At 45.2% G+C, this 14,288-nt stretch overlaps 3 protein-coding genes across 7 annotated transcripts; 2 read left to right on the top strand and 1 right to left on the bottom strand.

The window, feature by feature from the left end:
- The first annotated feature begins 176 nt into the window (after window positions 1–176).
- Window positions 177–4,431, top strand: BcCHSVII. The gene is made up of 5 exons (XM_024693846.1): window positions 177–1,272; window positions 1,332–1,532; window positions 1,624–1,790; window positions 1,850–3,701; window positions 3,753–4,431. Exons 2-5 carry the CDS (start codon window positions 1,494–1,496, stop codon window positions 4,020–4,022), a joined length of 2,328 nt encoding a protein of 775 aa, XP_024549635.1. The 5' UTR covers window positions 177–1,272; window positions 1,332–1,493; the 3' UTR covers window positions 4,023–4,431.
- Window positions 4,432–5,318: 887 nt separating this feature from the next.
- Window positions 5,319–8,526, top strand: BCIN_07g01290 (hypothetical protein). 2 transcript variants are annotated; one of them, XM_024693844.1, is made up of 7 exons: window positions 5,319–5,573; window positions 5,646–5,713; window positions 5,788–5,819; window positions 5,877–7,323; window positions 7,429–7,722; window positions 7,781–8,318; window positions 8,389–8,526. In XM_024693844.1, exons 1-6 carry the CDS (start codon window positions 5,567–5,569, stop codon window positions 8,066–8,068), a joined length of 2,136 nt encoding a protein of 711 aa, XP_024549633.1. In that variant the 5' UTR covers window positions 5,319–5,566; the 3' UTR covers window positions 8,069–8,318; window positions 8,389–8,526. The 2 variants fall into 2 exon arrangements, with proteins under 2 accessions (XP_024549633.1, XP_024549634.1); XM_024693845.1 differs by having other exon boundaries at window positions 5,877–7,722.
- A 234-nt stretch (window positions 8,527–8,760) lies between these two features.
- Window positions 8,761–13,992, bottom strand: Bcnmd2. 4 transcript variants are annotated; one of them, XM_024693840.1, is made up of 9 exons: window positions 13,693–13,992; window positions 13,583–13,627; window positions 11,411–13,527; window positions 11,068–11,359; window positions 10,861–11,015; window positions 10,210–10,812; window positions 10,016–10,154; window positions 9,856–9,958; window positions 8,761–9,450 (listed from the first exon to the last, which is right to left on the bottom strand). In XM_024693840.1, exons 1-9 carry the CDS (start codon window positions 13,709–13,711, stop codon window positions 9,444–9,446), a joined length of 3,480 nt encoding a protein of 1,159 aa, XP_024549630.1. In that variant the 5' UTR covers window positions 13,712–13,992; the 3' UTR covers window positions 8,761–9,443. The 4 variants fall into 4 exon arrangements, with proteins under 4 accessions (XP_024549630.1, XP_024549631.1, XP_024549632.1 ...); XM_024693841.1 differs by having other exon boundaries at window positions 9,856–10,154; XM_024693842.1 differs by having other exon boundaries at window positions 8,761–9,958.
- Between the last annotated feature and the right edge of the window lie 296 nt (window positions 13,993–14,288).

Genomic DNA, 14,288 nt, shown 5'->3' with positions numbered 1-14,288 from the left:
CACTGCCAGCATCAGCCGGGAACACTTGGACCTCCTCGCCCCAGCGGAAAGGAACGATGTGTGAATTGGAAGTGAGAACCACCAGGGAACTGACCAAAGACCCAGATAGCTTGGCCGGAAAAACAATCCAGCTCCACTGCACTGCACTGCACCACCACAACCACCACAACCCCCACGATCATCAAAGCGCCGCGAGGAATTAGATGCGCCCTTGCCCAAACGAGTCTCGCAGCTTACTAGGCACTCGTACCCTCTTTTGATTTTCATCCCACTTCCCTCCATCGCGCACGACACCTCCCTCGCGCCGCGACCGTGATATTTATATGGCGAACATGGAAGGCGAGCAAACAATCGGAGCCAAGGAGCCAATGGTCACACTTATTTCATCTCAGCTTTTTCCAATGCAGTGTAGTTTGGATGCCCTTCGCAGCCCCACGGACGCAGTCTAAAGAAACGGTCGATCATTTCACAATTTCCAACATGCACTGCAGGAGGCAGGTAGGTACATAGGTATAAGAAAAAGGTCCTCGCCCACCTCCCCCCTCCTCCCTCAAGTTAAGCAGGGGTGAATGCTTTGCCTTCCTTTTGATATTCGCCTTCCTACTTGATCTTCACATACCTACCCTTCTTCGACCTCATCATCTTCCTTCCACATTTAATCATTCTTCCAAGGGAAAGACTCTGTGCTCGGTCGTCGTTGGAGCCAGCATACATTCATACATTGCCATCATATCCATTCGTTCCCACGGTCATGTTACTGTCCCCTTCTTAACTTTTTACTTTGTCACCATAGCTGGAAGATTGAATCTTTCCTTTTCCTTTCATCATTCCAAAAGAAATTTTAATTCCTCAAATCGTTTGGTGAAACCTCAGTTCTCCTTTCGGGACCATTTCGCATCTAACGGGCATCCATTCGTTTCAACCAAACATTAATTCGATATACCAAGACTTGATACTGCAGCCTTCACCCATTTCCTGCTGTGATAGTCCAACCTGCAGCAAACCACGATAACCCGCATTTCATTCTCCTTTTCACCATCATTTCACGAAATCATACAGAAATAATCTAAGCCTCAAACCCGCCTTCCTGAGTGAATACCATTTATTCTTTCCGTCATCATCTTGTGTCTAAACTCTTCGACCGAATAGGCGGAGCGTTGCTCAACATAATTATTCTCGAATTTTACCTGGTTAAACAGGAACTCGGATATCGTGTTACTAAAGATCTCTGAATTACTCGGATTAGCCAATTTGCTGGAGAGTCATTGCTTTGTACGTTTGATTCATCACAAATTTCCTCACAGGCACACTCTGACGAATTTGCTTTTCAGTTATCACTCATCCCCAGACGGGCACTTTTCGAAACTTCGCGCATGGTGTTCTTCTGTCCCTCAACTTGAGATACCGCAGTCGGCGATTTGATATTCGGTCCAGATCATACCACCCTTCTGCCGAAAGTTTACCACATTCAAAACTGTTCTTCGGAGTTCAAGATGGTTCAATACGATACTTCACCATGGCCGGTGAGAGATGTGAGTAGTTTGTTCTCTATTCAGACTCATGCCCTAGCTCTTTCTCGCGACGGAGCTGTGAGGAGTAGTTCACTGACAATTTTGGTTCCAGATCGTCTATACCGCTATAATGGGTTCAGTCATGCTTGCCGCATTTCTCGAGTGGTTTCTCTGGCTGGCGGCGTTCATGTATTGTCTATTCAAAGTTTTCCAAAAGGCTGAGCACTGGTCCGTCCGGGTTTTGTCAATAATAGTGGCGATTATTTTCTTTCTCTTGAGGTACGAAATCTATTCAAGGATATACATATGTCGGCTTTGCTAATCGGGATCTTCTACAGAGCAATTTACCTGCCCATTATGGTTGTCACACTCCCTTTACCAGAAGGAGTCACTCAATACTTCCCCAAAGAAATGGTCAGCTTTCTTCAATGGTTCGGATTTTGGTCATTCGCGGCTCTTCTTACGATTCCATGGCTCTTTTGCGTCTACCAAATTGTAACAAATTCCTTGGGACGAAAAAAGCGTATAAAGCAAGTGTTGGATGAGCACTCAGCACCAAAGGTTGTGATTGTCATGCCATGTTACAAGGAAGAACCAGATATTTTGGTGACGGCTATCGATTCAATTGTGGATTGCGATTACCCTCCTTCTTGTATTCACGTCTTTCTTTCCTTCGATGGCGATCAAGAGGATGAATTATACCTTAAGACGATTGAAGCACTAGGAGTTCCGTTGTCTCTAGATTCCTACCCAAAGAGTATCGACGTCACCTACCGAACTGCCCGGATTACAGTCTCTCGATTTCCACACGGCGGAAAACGACATTGTCAGAAAGCCACATTCAAGTTGATCGACAAAGTTTATACCGAATACCTGAAGCGCAATGACAATCTGTTCATTCTTTTTATCGACTCCGATTGTATTTTGGATCGTGTTTGTCTCCAGAACTTCATGTACGATATGGAGCTGAGCCCGGGGAACACCAGAGACATGCTGGCAATGACAGGTGTGATTACTTCGACTACAAAGAAACACAGTCTTATTACTCTGCTCCAAGATATGGAATATATTCACGGCCAACTCTTTGAGCGAACGGTCGAGTCAGGTTGTGGTTCCGTCACGTGCTTGCCGGGAGCTTTAACGATGCTACGATTTTCTGCCTTTCGCCGTATGGCCAAGTACTATTTTGCTGACAAGGCTGAGCAATGCGATGATCTTTTCGATTACGGTAAATGCCATTTGGGAGAGGATCGATGGCTCACCCATCTTTTCATGATTGGAGCAAAGAAGAGGTTTCAGATTCAAATGTGTACCTCTGCTTTCTGCAAGACCGAAGCTGTTCAAACTTACCAATCTCTGATTAAGCAGCGTCGTCGTTGGTTCCTGGGATTTATCACCAATGAAGTTTGTATGTTGACTGACATCAGAATCTGGAAGAGATATCCAATCCTGGCCGTCGTGCGATTTATGCAGAACACGATCCGAACAACAGCTCTACTATTCTTCATTATGGTACTTTCAATCGTCACAACTACTAAGAAAGTTCAAGATCTCCCAGTTGGATTTATTGGTATATCACTCGGCCTCAATTGGCTGATGATGATCTACTTTGGTGCTAAACTCCGTCGTTTCAAGATTTGGCTCTACCCATTGATGTTCATCATCAATCCTTTTTTCAACTGGTATTACATGGTTTATGGCATCTTCACTTGCGGACAACGAACTTGGGGTGGACCTCGAGCAGATGCTGGAGCTGCCGATTCGACCACAAGTCCACAACAAGTTATCGAAGCAGCAGAGGAGGCTGGAGATGAGCTTAATGTTATTCCAGAAACATTCAAACCCGCTGCCGAAGCTCGAAACAACCAAGTCGTTCGCCGCCCAACGCTTCCTTTATTGCCTCCGACTCGTCTCGAAGGTCGTTTCGCAGCTGCGGAGAGACTCCCAGGTGGATGGTATGAGCATGTCAATGACTCTCTTACTAGCGTTGCTGTCGGACGCGTTGCACCTTCTGGGCGAAACCCCACGGGATCTAGAGAATCTATCGATAGTTACGTGTCAGGGTTTACCGGTACAAATTCAGTGTATATGCCAAGACGAGTGGAGAGTATTATGGGAGAAGAGGATAGAAAGAAGTACGAGATTGCTCAAGCCAATCAAAAGGCACCAGCTGGAGCATACTACAACCAGGTAAGCAACCATGGTTCTGAGAAAATTGAATAGCGCTAACTATCTATTTAGGGATACGTTTATGAAATTCCTGATGGACCTGAGGCCAAGGGTAGCTTCCAAGATTCAGTGGAATCTTTGGCGTCCATGGATGGAACGACATCAAATTCTTTGGCAGTTCCTCAAGCATCTTCGTACCGAAATGGACGAAGTCCTCTGGGTCGTTTGTCTTTGATTCGTTCCAATTCGAGGGATGACCCAATTGAGATGGACGACCAACGATCGGATAGAGATCACCATTCTGACAGTTCAAACTCTCCCGAACCGAAACCAAAACGTTGAGAAGAGTCTTAGGTGAAAATAGGGTTTTAGCATTCTGTATGGGAAAATGGGATTTATCGGGTTGGGCCCAAAGAGCCTGTAGGAAGGTTCATCGGCTGAAAAGTTCTACGGAACAAGCATAGGGGAGGGGTGAAATTCTTGGGCGTTACAAAGGGCATTCACACAGCATGGCATCTGCATATTGCATCCTGCATTTTGATGGTTTTTTATACACCATATTGAAATGGGCATAGCGCGGCGTAAAAACAACCATACCAGACCACGAGCATAGAAAGGCACGTGGAGGAATTTTGCATCATAGAAGCCAAAGGAGGATAAATTTTGGCACGAGTTGTAATTAATGATGAAAGAAAACTGAAGAGAGAGCTACAGTACAATAATTCGAATAAAGTACACAATTTTGCTGTCAAGTCTACGTTTTTAATGTAAGCGTTGATGTTGGAGATTTCTTTGACCAATACCCTTATTTATGACGGATGTGGATTCCAAGAAATCATCATCCTTTTACTGTGACTAGACATGTGCATTCGTTTATTAATGCCAATGTCTATAATGGTCCCAATGAAACTAGATACCTAACATGTATTGATTTTGTGACAAAGAGTAGGGCGAGACTGCCTATGATGTGGTTTCCGATTCTCTTTGGGCTCTTTGATCAAAAATTGCCAACACAACATTTTCCCACCCCCCACCAAACAGACGTCACTGTACCAACAAAGTGGCTCAGAGTGGCTCCTCCTCCTGCCCGGGTTGGCTTGGTGGCTCACCCATTTTCTTCCCGCCTGTTTGTTTTCGCCTTATCGCAGCCTTTATCGACGTGTCACGTGACTAAGAGGGGTGGACGAAGTTAGTAGAAAGTGGGAGAATGGGCTGGAGGTGCAAGTGTTTGGGGAAGAGGGAGGGGTTTTAGGTGTGTGGGTGTGAGTGCAGATGTCAGTGTAGATGCAACTGTTCGTAAGGATTTATATCGATATCCGGAGGAAGAGAGAAAGAACGAAAGAACGAAAGAATGAAAGAAAAGAATATATAATTGATGCATATATGCCACACGTTATTATGGATATTTACGTTTATTAATACACCCAGTTGGGTTTAATCCAAGAACAAGGCTGTCGTCTATTACATGCAAATAGCCGTATATGGCAAATTCCCTGATGTAATGTGTGAATTGGTCGAGAAAGATCGAGAAGTTTCTTCGTTAGACTGGAAGCGCTTGGTGTGTGTGTGTGTGGTGTGGTGTGGTTGTAGACAACGGACCGCGCCTTCGCCAGCTTAGACTGAAAAATTAAAATTTCTGAGAACCCCTTCTATTTCGTACTTTTGTCCAATCCAAAACCAACTTGAGGATTTGACAATCAACGAGAAACACCTTTCCCATATTCCCCCCCAAAAAGTTTTCATCTTTTTCGTTTTAGACTTTCCCCAAAGGAATTCCAATTTTTTAGATACCTTTTCTTCCCTTATCGTCAGAAGAATCGTCTTCTTCTTACCTCTCCATACCCCCATTTACTTTGAAGCGCAAAGACAACAAACTCAAACTCAATATGTCTGGTACGTGATGGCTACTTTCCCTCCTTCTTCTCTGGGATCAGACCTTGAATGCTAACTGTCGTGCTATTCTAGTCGTCGGTGTAGATTTCGGTACTCTTAACACAGTCATCGCGGTCGCAAGAAACCGTGGTGTCGATGTCGTATGTCTCTTCACTCTCTTGGATGGGTTTTCCCTTTGGTGGGGGCTGTTATGCTAACTTTTTTTTTTGCGCAGATCACAAACGAAGTTTCGAATCGTGCAACTCCGTAAGTTATCTTGATTCACTTCACTTGCATAGCATTTCTAACACATCTGCCATCTAGCTCCCTCGTAGGTTTCGGACCCAAAGCCAGATACCTCGGTGAACCAGCGAAGACACAAGAAATCTCCAACCTCAAGAACACTGTTGGATCCCTCAAGAGATTGGCAGGCAGATCGTTAAAGGACCCAGATGTCGCTTTAGAACAAGATTATGTCTCGGCTCCTCTCGTCGACCTTAACGGTCAAGTTGGTGCGGAAGTCACATATTTGGGCAAGAAGGAAAGATACACTGCTACTCAACTCGTGGCTATGTACCTGAGCAAGATCAAACAAACCGCTTCTGTTGAGTTGAAGCTTCCAGTATCAGATATGGTCATGAGCGTACCAGCATGGTTCACCGATGTTCAACGAAGAAGTTTGATGGATGCTGCTGAGATTGCCGGTGTCAAGCTCCTCCGTTTAATGAACGATACCACAGCCGCTGCATTGGGTTGGGGTATTACCAAATTGGATCTCCCAACCCCAGAAGAGAAACCCCGTCGTGTGGCCTTCATCGATATTGGTCACTCCAACTATACCGCCTCGATTGTGGAATTCAGAAAGGGTGAACTCACCGTCAAGTCAACTGCTTACGATAGACATTTCGGTGGACGAGACTTCGACAAGGCTTTGGTTGAGCATTTCGCCGCAGAGTTCAAGGAGAAATACAAGATCGATATCAAGTCCAACCCTAAGGCTATGGTCCGTGTTGCTGCTGGTGCCGAGAAGTTAAAGAAGATCTTGTCCGCCAACGCCATGGCTCCTCTCAACATTGAATCTTTGATGAACGACGTTGATGTTAGCGCCATGTTGAAGCGTGAGGAGCTCGAGGCACTTGTTGAGCCACTTCTCAGCCGGGCCCACGTTCCTCTGGAGCAAGCTTTGGCCGATGCGGGGTTGAAGGCTGAGGATATCGACATTATTGAACTTGTCGGTGGTTGCACACGTGTCCCAGCTCTCAAGGAGCGCATCCAACAATTCTTCGGAAAGAACCTTTCCTTCACCCTCAACCAAGATGAGGCTATCGCGAGAGGATGTGCTTTCAGCTGCGCCATTCTTTCCCCAGTTTTCCGTGTCCGCGACTTCGCCATTCACGATATCGTTAACTACCCAATCGAATTCACATGGGAGAAATCCCCAGATATCCCAGATGAGGATACCAGCCTCACTGTTTTCAACAGAGGTGGAATTATGCCATCAACCAAGATCCTTACTTTCTACAGAAAGGAACCATTTAACTTGGAGGCCAAATATGCCAAGCCAGAATTACTACCCGGCACAATGAACCCATGGATCGGAAGATTCACCGTGAAGAACGTTAAGGCTGACTCCAAGGATGATTTCATGATCTGTAAATTGAAGGCCCGTCTCAATTTACATGGTATCTTGAACGTTGAACAAGGTTACTATGTTGAGGATATGGAGGTTGAGGAGCCAATCCCAGAGAAGGATGGTGAGAAGAAGGATGATGTGAGTAACCAAATTTCTAACAATATTCAACCCCCTTTCGAAGACGAGCCTATCGCAAAACGTCCCCGTTTACAGGGACATAATAAACTAACGCACACCACCAAGGCTATGGACACCGATGATAAGCCAAAGACCAGAAAGGTCAAGAAGCAAGTCCGAAAGGGCGATCTTCCAATCGTTTCTGGTACCGCTTCCCTCGACACCGCCGCCATTGCCACTGCTTCCGAACAAGAAAACACCATGAACATGGAAGACAAATTGGTCGCCGATACCGAGGAGAAGAAGAACGAACTCGAGACTTACATTTACGAAATGAGAAGCAAGATTGATGACCAATATGCCGAGTTCGCAAGTGATGAGGAGAAGGAGAAGTTGAAGGCTAAGCTTGAGGCTAGCGAGGTTAGTTTTTTCCCCAATTTGCTTGCACCTGGAATTTGTCATACTAACTATCAAATAGGACTGGCTCTACGATGAAGGTGAAGATGCAACCAAGGCTGTCTACGTAGCAAAGATGGACGACATCCGCATGGTAGCAGGACCTATTGCTCAACGCTACTTTGACAAGGTTGAAGCTGAGCGTGAGGAAGTCAGGAAACAAGAAGAGGCTGAATTACAGAGGAAGAGAGATATGGCCGAAGCTGCTAAACAAGCTGCAATGGCCATGGAGGCAGCAGAGAGTGGAGCAAATGGTGACGAGGTCATGACGGATGCCGAGAAGGTTGAGCCAGAGGTTGAGGAGAAGTAAACGGAAAATATATGATGTGAAAGGCGAGGGAGTTGGGTGGAAATAAATAGAATAGGCATGACGTACGTTGTGGTACAACTGCGAAGCTACGAATGATCTTATAGAATGAATGGATGTTATGAATATGAATATGACAAATGGAGTTTGAATGGAATGGAGTGATATTTTGTAATTTGATCCGTTATTGTTAAAGATGTGGGCGTATGGGGTTATCGAGAGGGGAACCAGGGAAGGAGCAGTGGACGAGAATGTAAGATTAATAGATTTTTAATAGATGTTTATATTCTGTTGTATCAACTAGCTAATCTAATAGCTCATAGCTAATATCTACTCATACCCTGATCCCATTTTCAAAAGCTAAGTTTGTATGGATTGGATTGGACATAACGAAGGGGAAGGTGAGAGAAGAGAAAATAAGAGTAGTCGCGAGAGAGAGAGAGAGAGAGAGAGAGAGATCAGGAAAGCGATGAAAAATCGCGAGGAAGTGATGAGTTACGTAGAGTTACGGGCCATAGAAGATGACGAAGTGAAATCCCGAAAGATTATTTAGTGAGCATTTGGGCTATGGGATGGTTACTCACGCTGCGTACGATACGGTATTATTGTTCACACATCGATGGATCATATATATTGCGTATGTATGTGTATCACATAATCACGATGAGACTTTACTGCTACAAACAGCGATGTGATGCGATGTGCTATGCTTCTCAATTGATTGTGACTGATGTACGGGTATGCTAAATCCATCCATGCATTCTCATTGCTTATCTCTGCGCACTCAATCCGTGATGCTCCATCCATCAGTCGAAGAGGAAGAGGAAGGAGTAAGGCCTGAGAGAGTGAGAATGGCATGAACATGCATGCGTATGTAAAGAATGTAGCGAGGGCCAGTCTGTCGAGAACAGCAACAGAGTAAGCAAGTCAAAAGAGTGGACGAATGAAAATGAGATTGGCAACCAAATCCTCTTATCTTCATCAAGATCCTTCACCATCATCTACGTCACTTCTTATTTGCCCGCCATCAACCAACTCAGCGCCCATCCATCCCGACGAGTGAATTGTGAAGTTCATCTCTAGGATCCTCCATCTCCGCTAGATTTGCCGCTTCTCTGGGGTTAGTTAGCACCTTGACAAACATCAACTCGTCGACCATCATCGGAATTGCTTGTTTGCTGATGATTGTGTCTCGGTCGACAAGGAGCCACATTGAATCATACCCCTGATGAATGAACACCCGAAGAAGAAGTATTCACAGACTGCAGTGAACCTCAAATCGAGCGGGCAGAGAAGAAGTGTATACTTATGTGTCCGCAACTAAATCCCCAAGTCAAAGTTCGGGGTTGAAATGCGAATATGATAACAGCAAAACTTATCATGTCCTATTAAGAGGTCCCCGGAAAAAGGGGAAAATGTCAGCACTCGTCTATCCTTGTTGTTTTAGTAATGTTGGCAAGAAGAAATAAAAGCAAAATTTTTGAGTTGTCCACTGTTCAAAGTAGAATACCAAATTGCCGAAATGAAAGCCAGATTATTATCTCAGGTGGAACTTCTTGGAAATACTTCCAGGCGTATCTCTCATTGGCAGATTCTCTTCCTTTCTGGGGGAACCTTTATCATTTGGGCTACTTTCAACAGTGAGGTTTGGGTATGACTTGGAAACTTTTCGCGTAGATACTGAAGTTACCCCAACGTCCAACTCGGGAATATTCCGGGATTCACGATTCTCTTCTTTTAGGGCATTTCCTGGAGTTTGATTCTGAGAAGACTCTTTTGGGGGACCATACCAATCAACATCACTAAGCTGTAGTTTTCTTGACCTCTGTCCACTACGGTTACTACCAGACTTATCAGATCTGGAGAACGTTGTAGTGGCATTTTTATCGAAACCTGAAGTGAAAGTGTGAATATTGGGATTAGGGAGTAAGGGTTGCAGTGCAGAGTCACCATCTTGTTCTTCGCCATCGTTGAGATCATAATTCAGAACTAGATTCTTGATGCGTTGTTGCTCCTCGCGCTCGGCAGCTTGTTGTGATTTCATAGCGATTGCGAAATTTGAGTCTGAAGGGAGGGCTACCGTTCGAGTCTAGTAAGTGAGCAGTTAGTGACAATTGCAATATCTCGTGTAGGTGAATTCTGACCTGTTGTCGATTGCCACGCTTTGTTAAAAGTGAGAATGCCATTGTACCACTGGATGGACCATTTCCTGAGGTAGTCTCACTAGGCAATTCGCTCGAGGTTGCGACTTCACGGTCTTTGCGTCTCATGGGAAGTGGAACATCGAATGTCGCTTTTCGTTCAAATTTTCTGGAATCTAGACTCTCAGCCATCATTTTAGCATACTCACGTTCGAAATCGGCTTCATCCTCAGGATCAATTTCTTCTTCCTGGCGAGTGACTTTGAAGTTTTCTTCTTCTGATTCGTTCCCTGTTGGTGATGTTAAGTTGTCGGCATTAGCATCAATTTCCGTTTCTTCTTCGGAATCGAGGGAAGCATCGTCGATATCTCCTTCCGGAATGCCTGCATCTCCTTCGTCTGATGATGCCTCACTATCAGGCTCTTCTGGTTCAACAACCTTCTCAATGCCAGCAGTCTTTTGATCCTGGGCCATGGCCAATTGGAACGCACGACTAGCTTCTTCGATATTTGAGGCAAGCTTCCATTGAGGTCTGGTGGCTGCATAAACATCACTGACGATAAATTCAATGTCCATGGGTAGAGGATCTTTCGTATAAATGTAGTACTACATAGGTTAACATGCCAGCAATAATGGGATTGGAATAGGATATACCTGGAAAAATGACAAGAAGTAATCAAGTTTCTTTCCCGCCGCGCCACGACTAAAGAAAACTCCGCAACTTTCTAATAAAATTGCTACAAGACGAATCCTGAAAAAGTCATCAGGCATATCGAAAGGATTGGTGCGACCAGGGACAGGCGGTCCACCTGATTGTGTTAGCATGCTGCAAAATTGTAATATGCTGCAATTTTAACTCACCATGACCAAATGTCAAGATACGGTACATTGTGTCGAATATTACAGGATGATCTACCATTCGAAAGTTGTACAGCTCCCCAAGGTACTTGGCTTCTGCAATCCGACGTTGGTTGAACTTAAAATCATTTTGCTCCAAACCAACGATAATGTATTCCAATACATTGTCAATGACTGTGATTACAAACCCTTGGTGATAACGGAAGAGAGCACTTGTAACAATTGCCAAAAGATAAATGTTACCATACTTTACCTTTCCGGGTTTGGAAAGGACTTTTTCGAGAATAGTGACAACCTTTGATAAATTGTTAGTAAATGTCGTCCAAAGTTTAAAGATAGCCCATACCTCTGATTCTTCCCAGTGAAGTCTTCGAATCGACCTGATAATCCTAGCATAGTTTCGTGTAGTCATATCAGAATAGACAAGCTTGCGAATGAATAAATCAATTGGCGTTCTCTCCTTTTGCTGGATCGTTGGTCGCAAAGGTGGGTCTACATAGTAAACGGCATTTTCGATCAGCATGCGCTCCTGTTGGCCAATATGTTGGACCGACTTCTTGCGTTTTAGTGTTTCCAAGAAGGATGTCATTCGAGGGGACATGTCTGGATTGCGAAGTAAGTATCGACCACAATTTTCTAGCAAGTTGCATATGATCTCAATATTCATCCGTGAGAAGTCGTCAAGACTGACTTTCAAGCAATGGAATATAACATGCTCAGGAACCACGCCAAACTTGGTCAGCTCAGCCAAGTAGCGAATGTTTCCTAGTCGGGCTTGACCTAAGAATTCTTTTTCCTTGCGACGTTGAAGGCTGCGGAATTCTTGATCAAGGTGATCAACCAAGCCTTTTATGATATCAGGCATGTACTTCCCCAGTGTTGCTACTAGTCTTGAGTATGATGGCAGAAGATCACTACGACCCTTAGGAATCTCTTGCACAGCTTTGATCAAACGGTTGCGAGAAGCTTTGGAGTTCAAGAAACAGAAGTCAATTGCAGCCTCGTCAATTAGGTCTTTGTTTGTAAGATCAGGGAGTCTAGCAAGTAATGCATCGACCTGGGCGCCAATGGTTTTGTTGGCAATGGCCGTGGATTGGTCGTCATCTGTGGTCTTCGCGGTGGGCGCAGTGGACTCTGCGGGAATGATCTCGGAAGTATCGACCTTTTTGCCCACTTGCTCATCCGTATCTGTTTTCTTCTTTTTACCATCTTCGAGGAGCATACCCGGGACCTTTCCTTTAAGATCTACTAGATTTTCATAGAATCTCCGCTCATCTTCGTCCTCCCAGATACCTGCGCCCTCGCCTTCTCCTCTCAGATAATCGCCAGCCTTCACAAGCCCAATGCCTCCATTGCCCAAGGCCGAAGAGTCATCGGAATCTTTAAGATCTGGCATTTCTGCGCCAATGGATTCCGCGAGAACCTGAGCGTTCGATACAAGTCGTTCTTGCGCTTTGAGAGCCTTTTCATAATTTGCCTGGCGGTCTTCAAACAATTGGCCAGATTTGACGTATGCTTCTGAGTCTTTGCGGGCCTGTTTAGCAATAGCCTTCTGATCACGAATGATATGTGCCTTGACATCTTCAAAATAGCGGTTAAGGATGTTGCGGAAGCGCTCCTGGAGTTCGAGTGAAGCTAGAGGGGCATCTTCGGTTGAGTCCACTAAGGGTGACGTCTCTTCCACCGAATCGTTCTCGTCGCCATCCTCATTCTCACCTTCGCCCTCGGTGGCATCAAGCGTTGTCTTCGTGGTGCCGTCTTCCTCTACAGTTTTTCTGCCCTCGTATCCAGCTTCTCTGACACCGAGTATGTCCCAACCAAACGCCTTTACAAAGATTACCAGTAGGGGCAAGTTCGCATGATCCCTATCATGGCCCAGAAGGTCCTTGAGAACTTCGAGAGGAAATGGTTCCGCACCTCCTCCTTTTCCAACTCCGTTTGGTTTCGCTTTAGTATCTGGTGCCTTGTTCGACGATCCTGAAAGAGATTCCTTGCCGTGAGATGCGTCATCTGGTCGAGCAACATCGTCCAACGTTCTCAAAACTCCCACCAACCACAACTCGGTGACAACTCTCAAAAGTACTCTCTGTCGTACAATCCGCTCCTTTTCTTCCTTCTCCCGGGCTTCGGCTGCGAGACTCTTCAATAATGACTTTTCCGGTGTAGCTAATCCCTTTCCTACCAACCATCCCAGAAACTCCGTAAATTCTGCCGGCCCAAAACGCTGATGTAATGCGCTGACAATTTCTACACCAGCCTCAACCTCTCCCGGCGACTTGAGTCTGCAAAGCCCTTCATAACAAGCCGATATAATTTCCGAGAGATATTTGTGTAGGCTAAGAGTTCGAATTTCTTGTAGGAAGGTGCTGAGGGTCGCAGCTGAAATTGCGGTTCGAAGGCGCTTGATAAAGGCTGTGTTCTTCTTGAGCGATGAATCCAGTGACTTGTTCACGGCATAAATGTCTGTGTTGAAAGGTTAGACAGAATAGTTTATGAGTTGTTCGCACATCCAACCAACCTTTCTCGCCATTCCAAGCGCGAGTGTTTAAGTCGCGCAGTTCGCCTTCAAATCAATATTCACGTCAGCCTACATGTCTGCATATCGTAGGGTAATATGCAAGCACTCACGCTTTCTCCTGCGATCCATGATGAGCCTATTCAGGCCGGATCTTTATGTTTTGAGGTGGGGGGTGCGATATGTGTTCCTTGCGCCCCACATCAGGGATTTTGTAAGAAAGACCAAAGGTAGTATGACTTCACAGAAGCAGACAGATGCATCTGGATACGAAGGTTTGGTTTGGGGGGAGGATTGTTTCCCTGGAATTGATTGTCCAGCACCCTTTTATGTAGGTTGAGAGGAATTACAAGGTGAGTCGAAAGATGGGTTGTGGGAAAGTTTCCCAATAAATTGTGGAATTGGGGAATCACAATAGAGAATAATAAAGTTAGCCCGTGCGAGCCTTGTCCCTTGCCTTCCCCAAACATACTACTGCTACTGCTACTGCTACTGCTGCTGCTCGAATGAAGAGATCGAACTAACAAAACCTGCTACTGTTATCGATTAAGCTTCTGCAACCCAAGACACATGCATCATGGTCAACATATCCGCATATCAGCATATCGAGATGTCCCAAGCAACAAATTAAATGGCCGGTTCTCGTATTCCATTGTAGTAGATAGATTACTATATCCATGGTGAATGGGATTCATTGTTTATTTCCTTG

Source organism: Botrytis cinerea, chromosome 7 (genome assembly GCF_000143535.2).
Source record: "Botrytis cinerea B05.10 chromosome 7, complete sequence".
Lineage (NCBI taxonomy): Eukaryota > Fungi > Ascomycota > Leotiomycetes > Helotiales > Sclerotiniaceae > Botrytis > Botrytis cinerea.
This window is presented reverse-complemented; position numbering and strand designations above follow the sequence as displayed.

What these genes read in the sequence shown, in the direction of transcription:
- BcCHSVII (XM_024693846.1), top strand. Translation starts at nt 1,494, where the DNA reads ATGGTTCAATACGATACTTCACCATGGCCGGTGAGAGAT. An exon ending in CACCATGGCCGGTGAGAGAT is followed by an intron (nt 1,533 to 1,623) that starts GTGAGTAGTTTG and finishes TTTTGGTTCCAG; the next exon opens with ATCGTCTATACCGCTATAAT. An exon ending in CTGGAGCATACTACAACCAG is followed by an intron (nt 3,702 to 3,752) that starts GTAAGCAACCAT and finishes CTATCTATTTAG; the next exon opens with GGATACGTTTATGAAATTCC.
- BCIN_07g01290 (XM_024693845.1), top strand. An exon ending in GTTTCGAATCGTGCAACTCC is followed by an intron (nt 5,820 to 5,876) that starts GTAAGTTATCTT and finishes TCTGCCATCTAG; the next exon opens with CTCCCTCGTAGGTTTCGGAC. An exon ending in CTAAGCTTGAGGCTAGCGAG is followed by an intron (nt 7,723 to 7,780) that starts GTTAGTTTTTTC and finishes ACTATCAAATAG; the next exon opens with GACTGGCTCTACGATGAAGG.
- Bcnmd2 (XM_024693843.1), bottom strand. An exon ending in TATCTTGACATTTGGTCATG is followed by an intron (nt 11,016 to 11,067) that starts GTGAGTTAAAAT and finishes TAACACAATCAG; the next exon opens with GTGGACCGCCTGTCCCTGGT. An exon ending in AGCGTGGCAATCGACAACAG is followed by an intron (nt 10,155 to 10,209) that starts GTCAGAATTCAC and finishes CTCACTTACTAG; the next exon opens with ACTCGAACGGTAGCCCTCCC.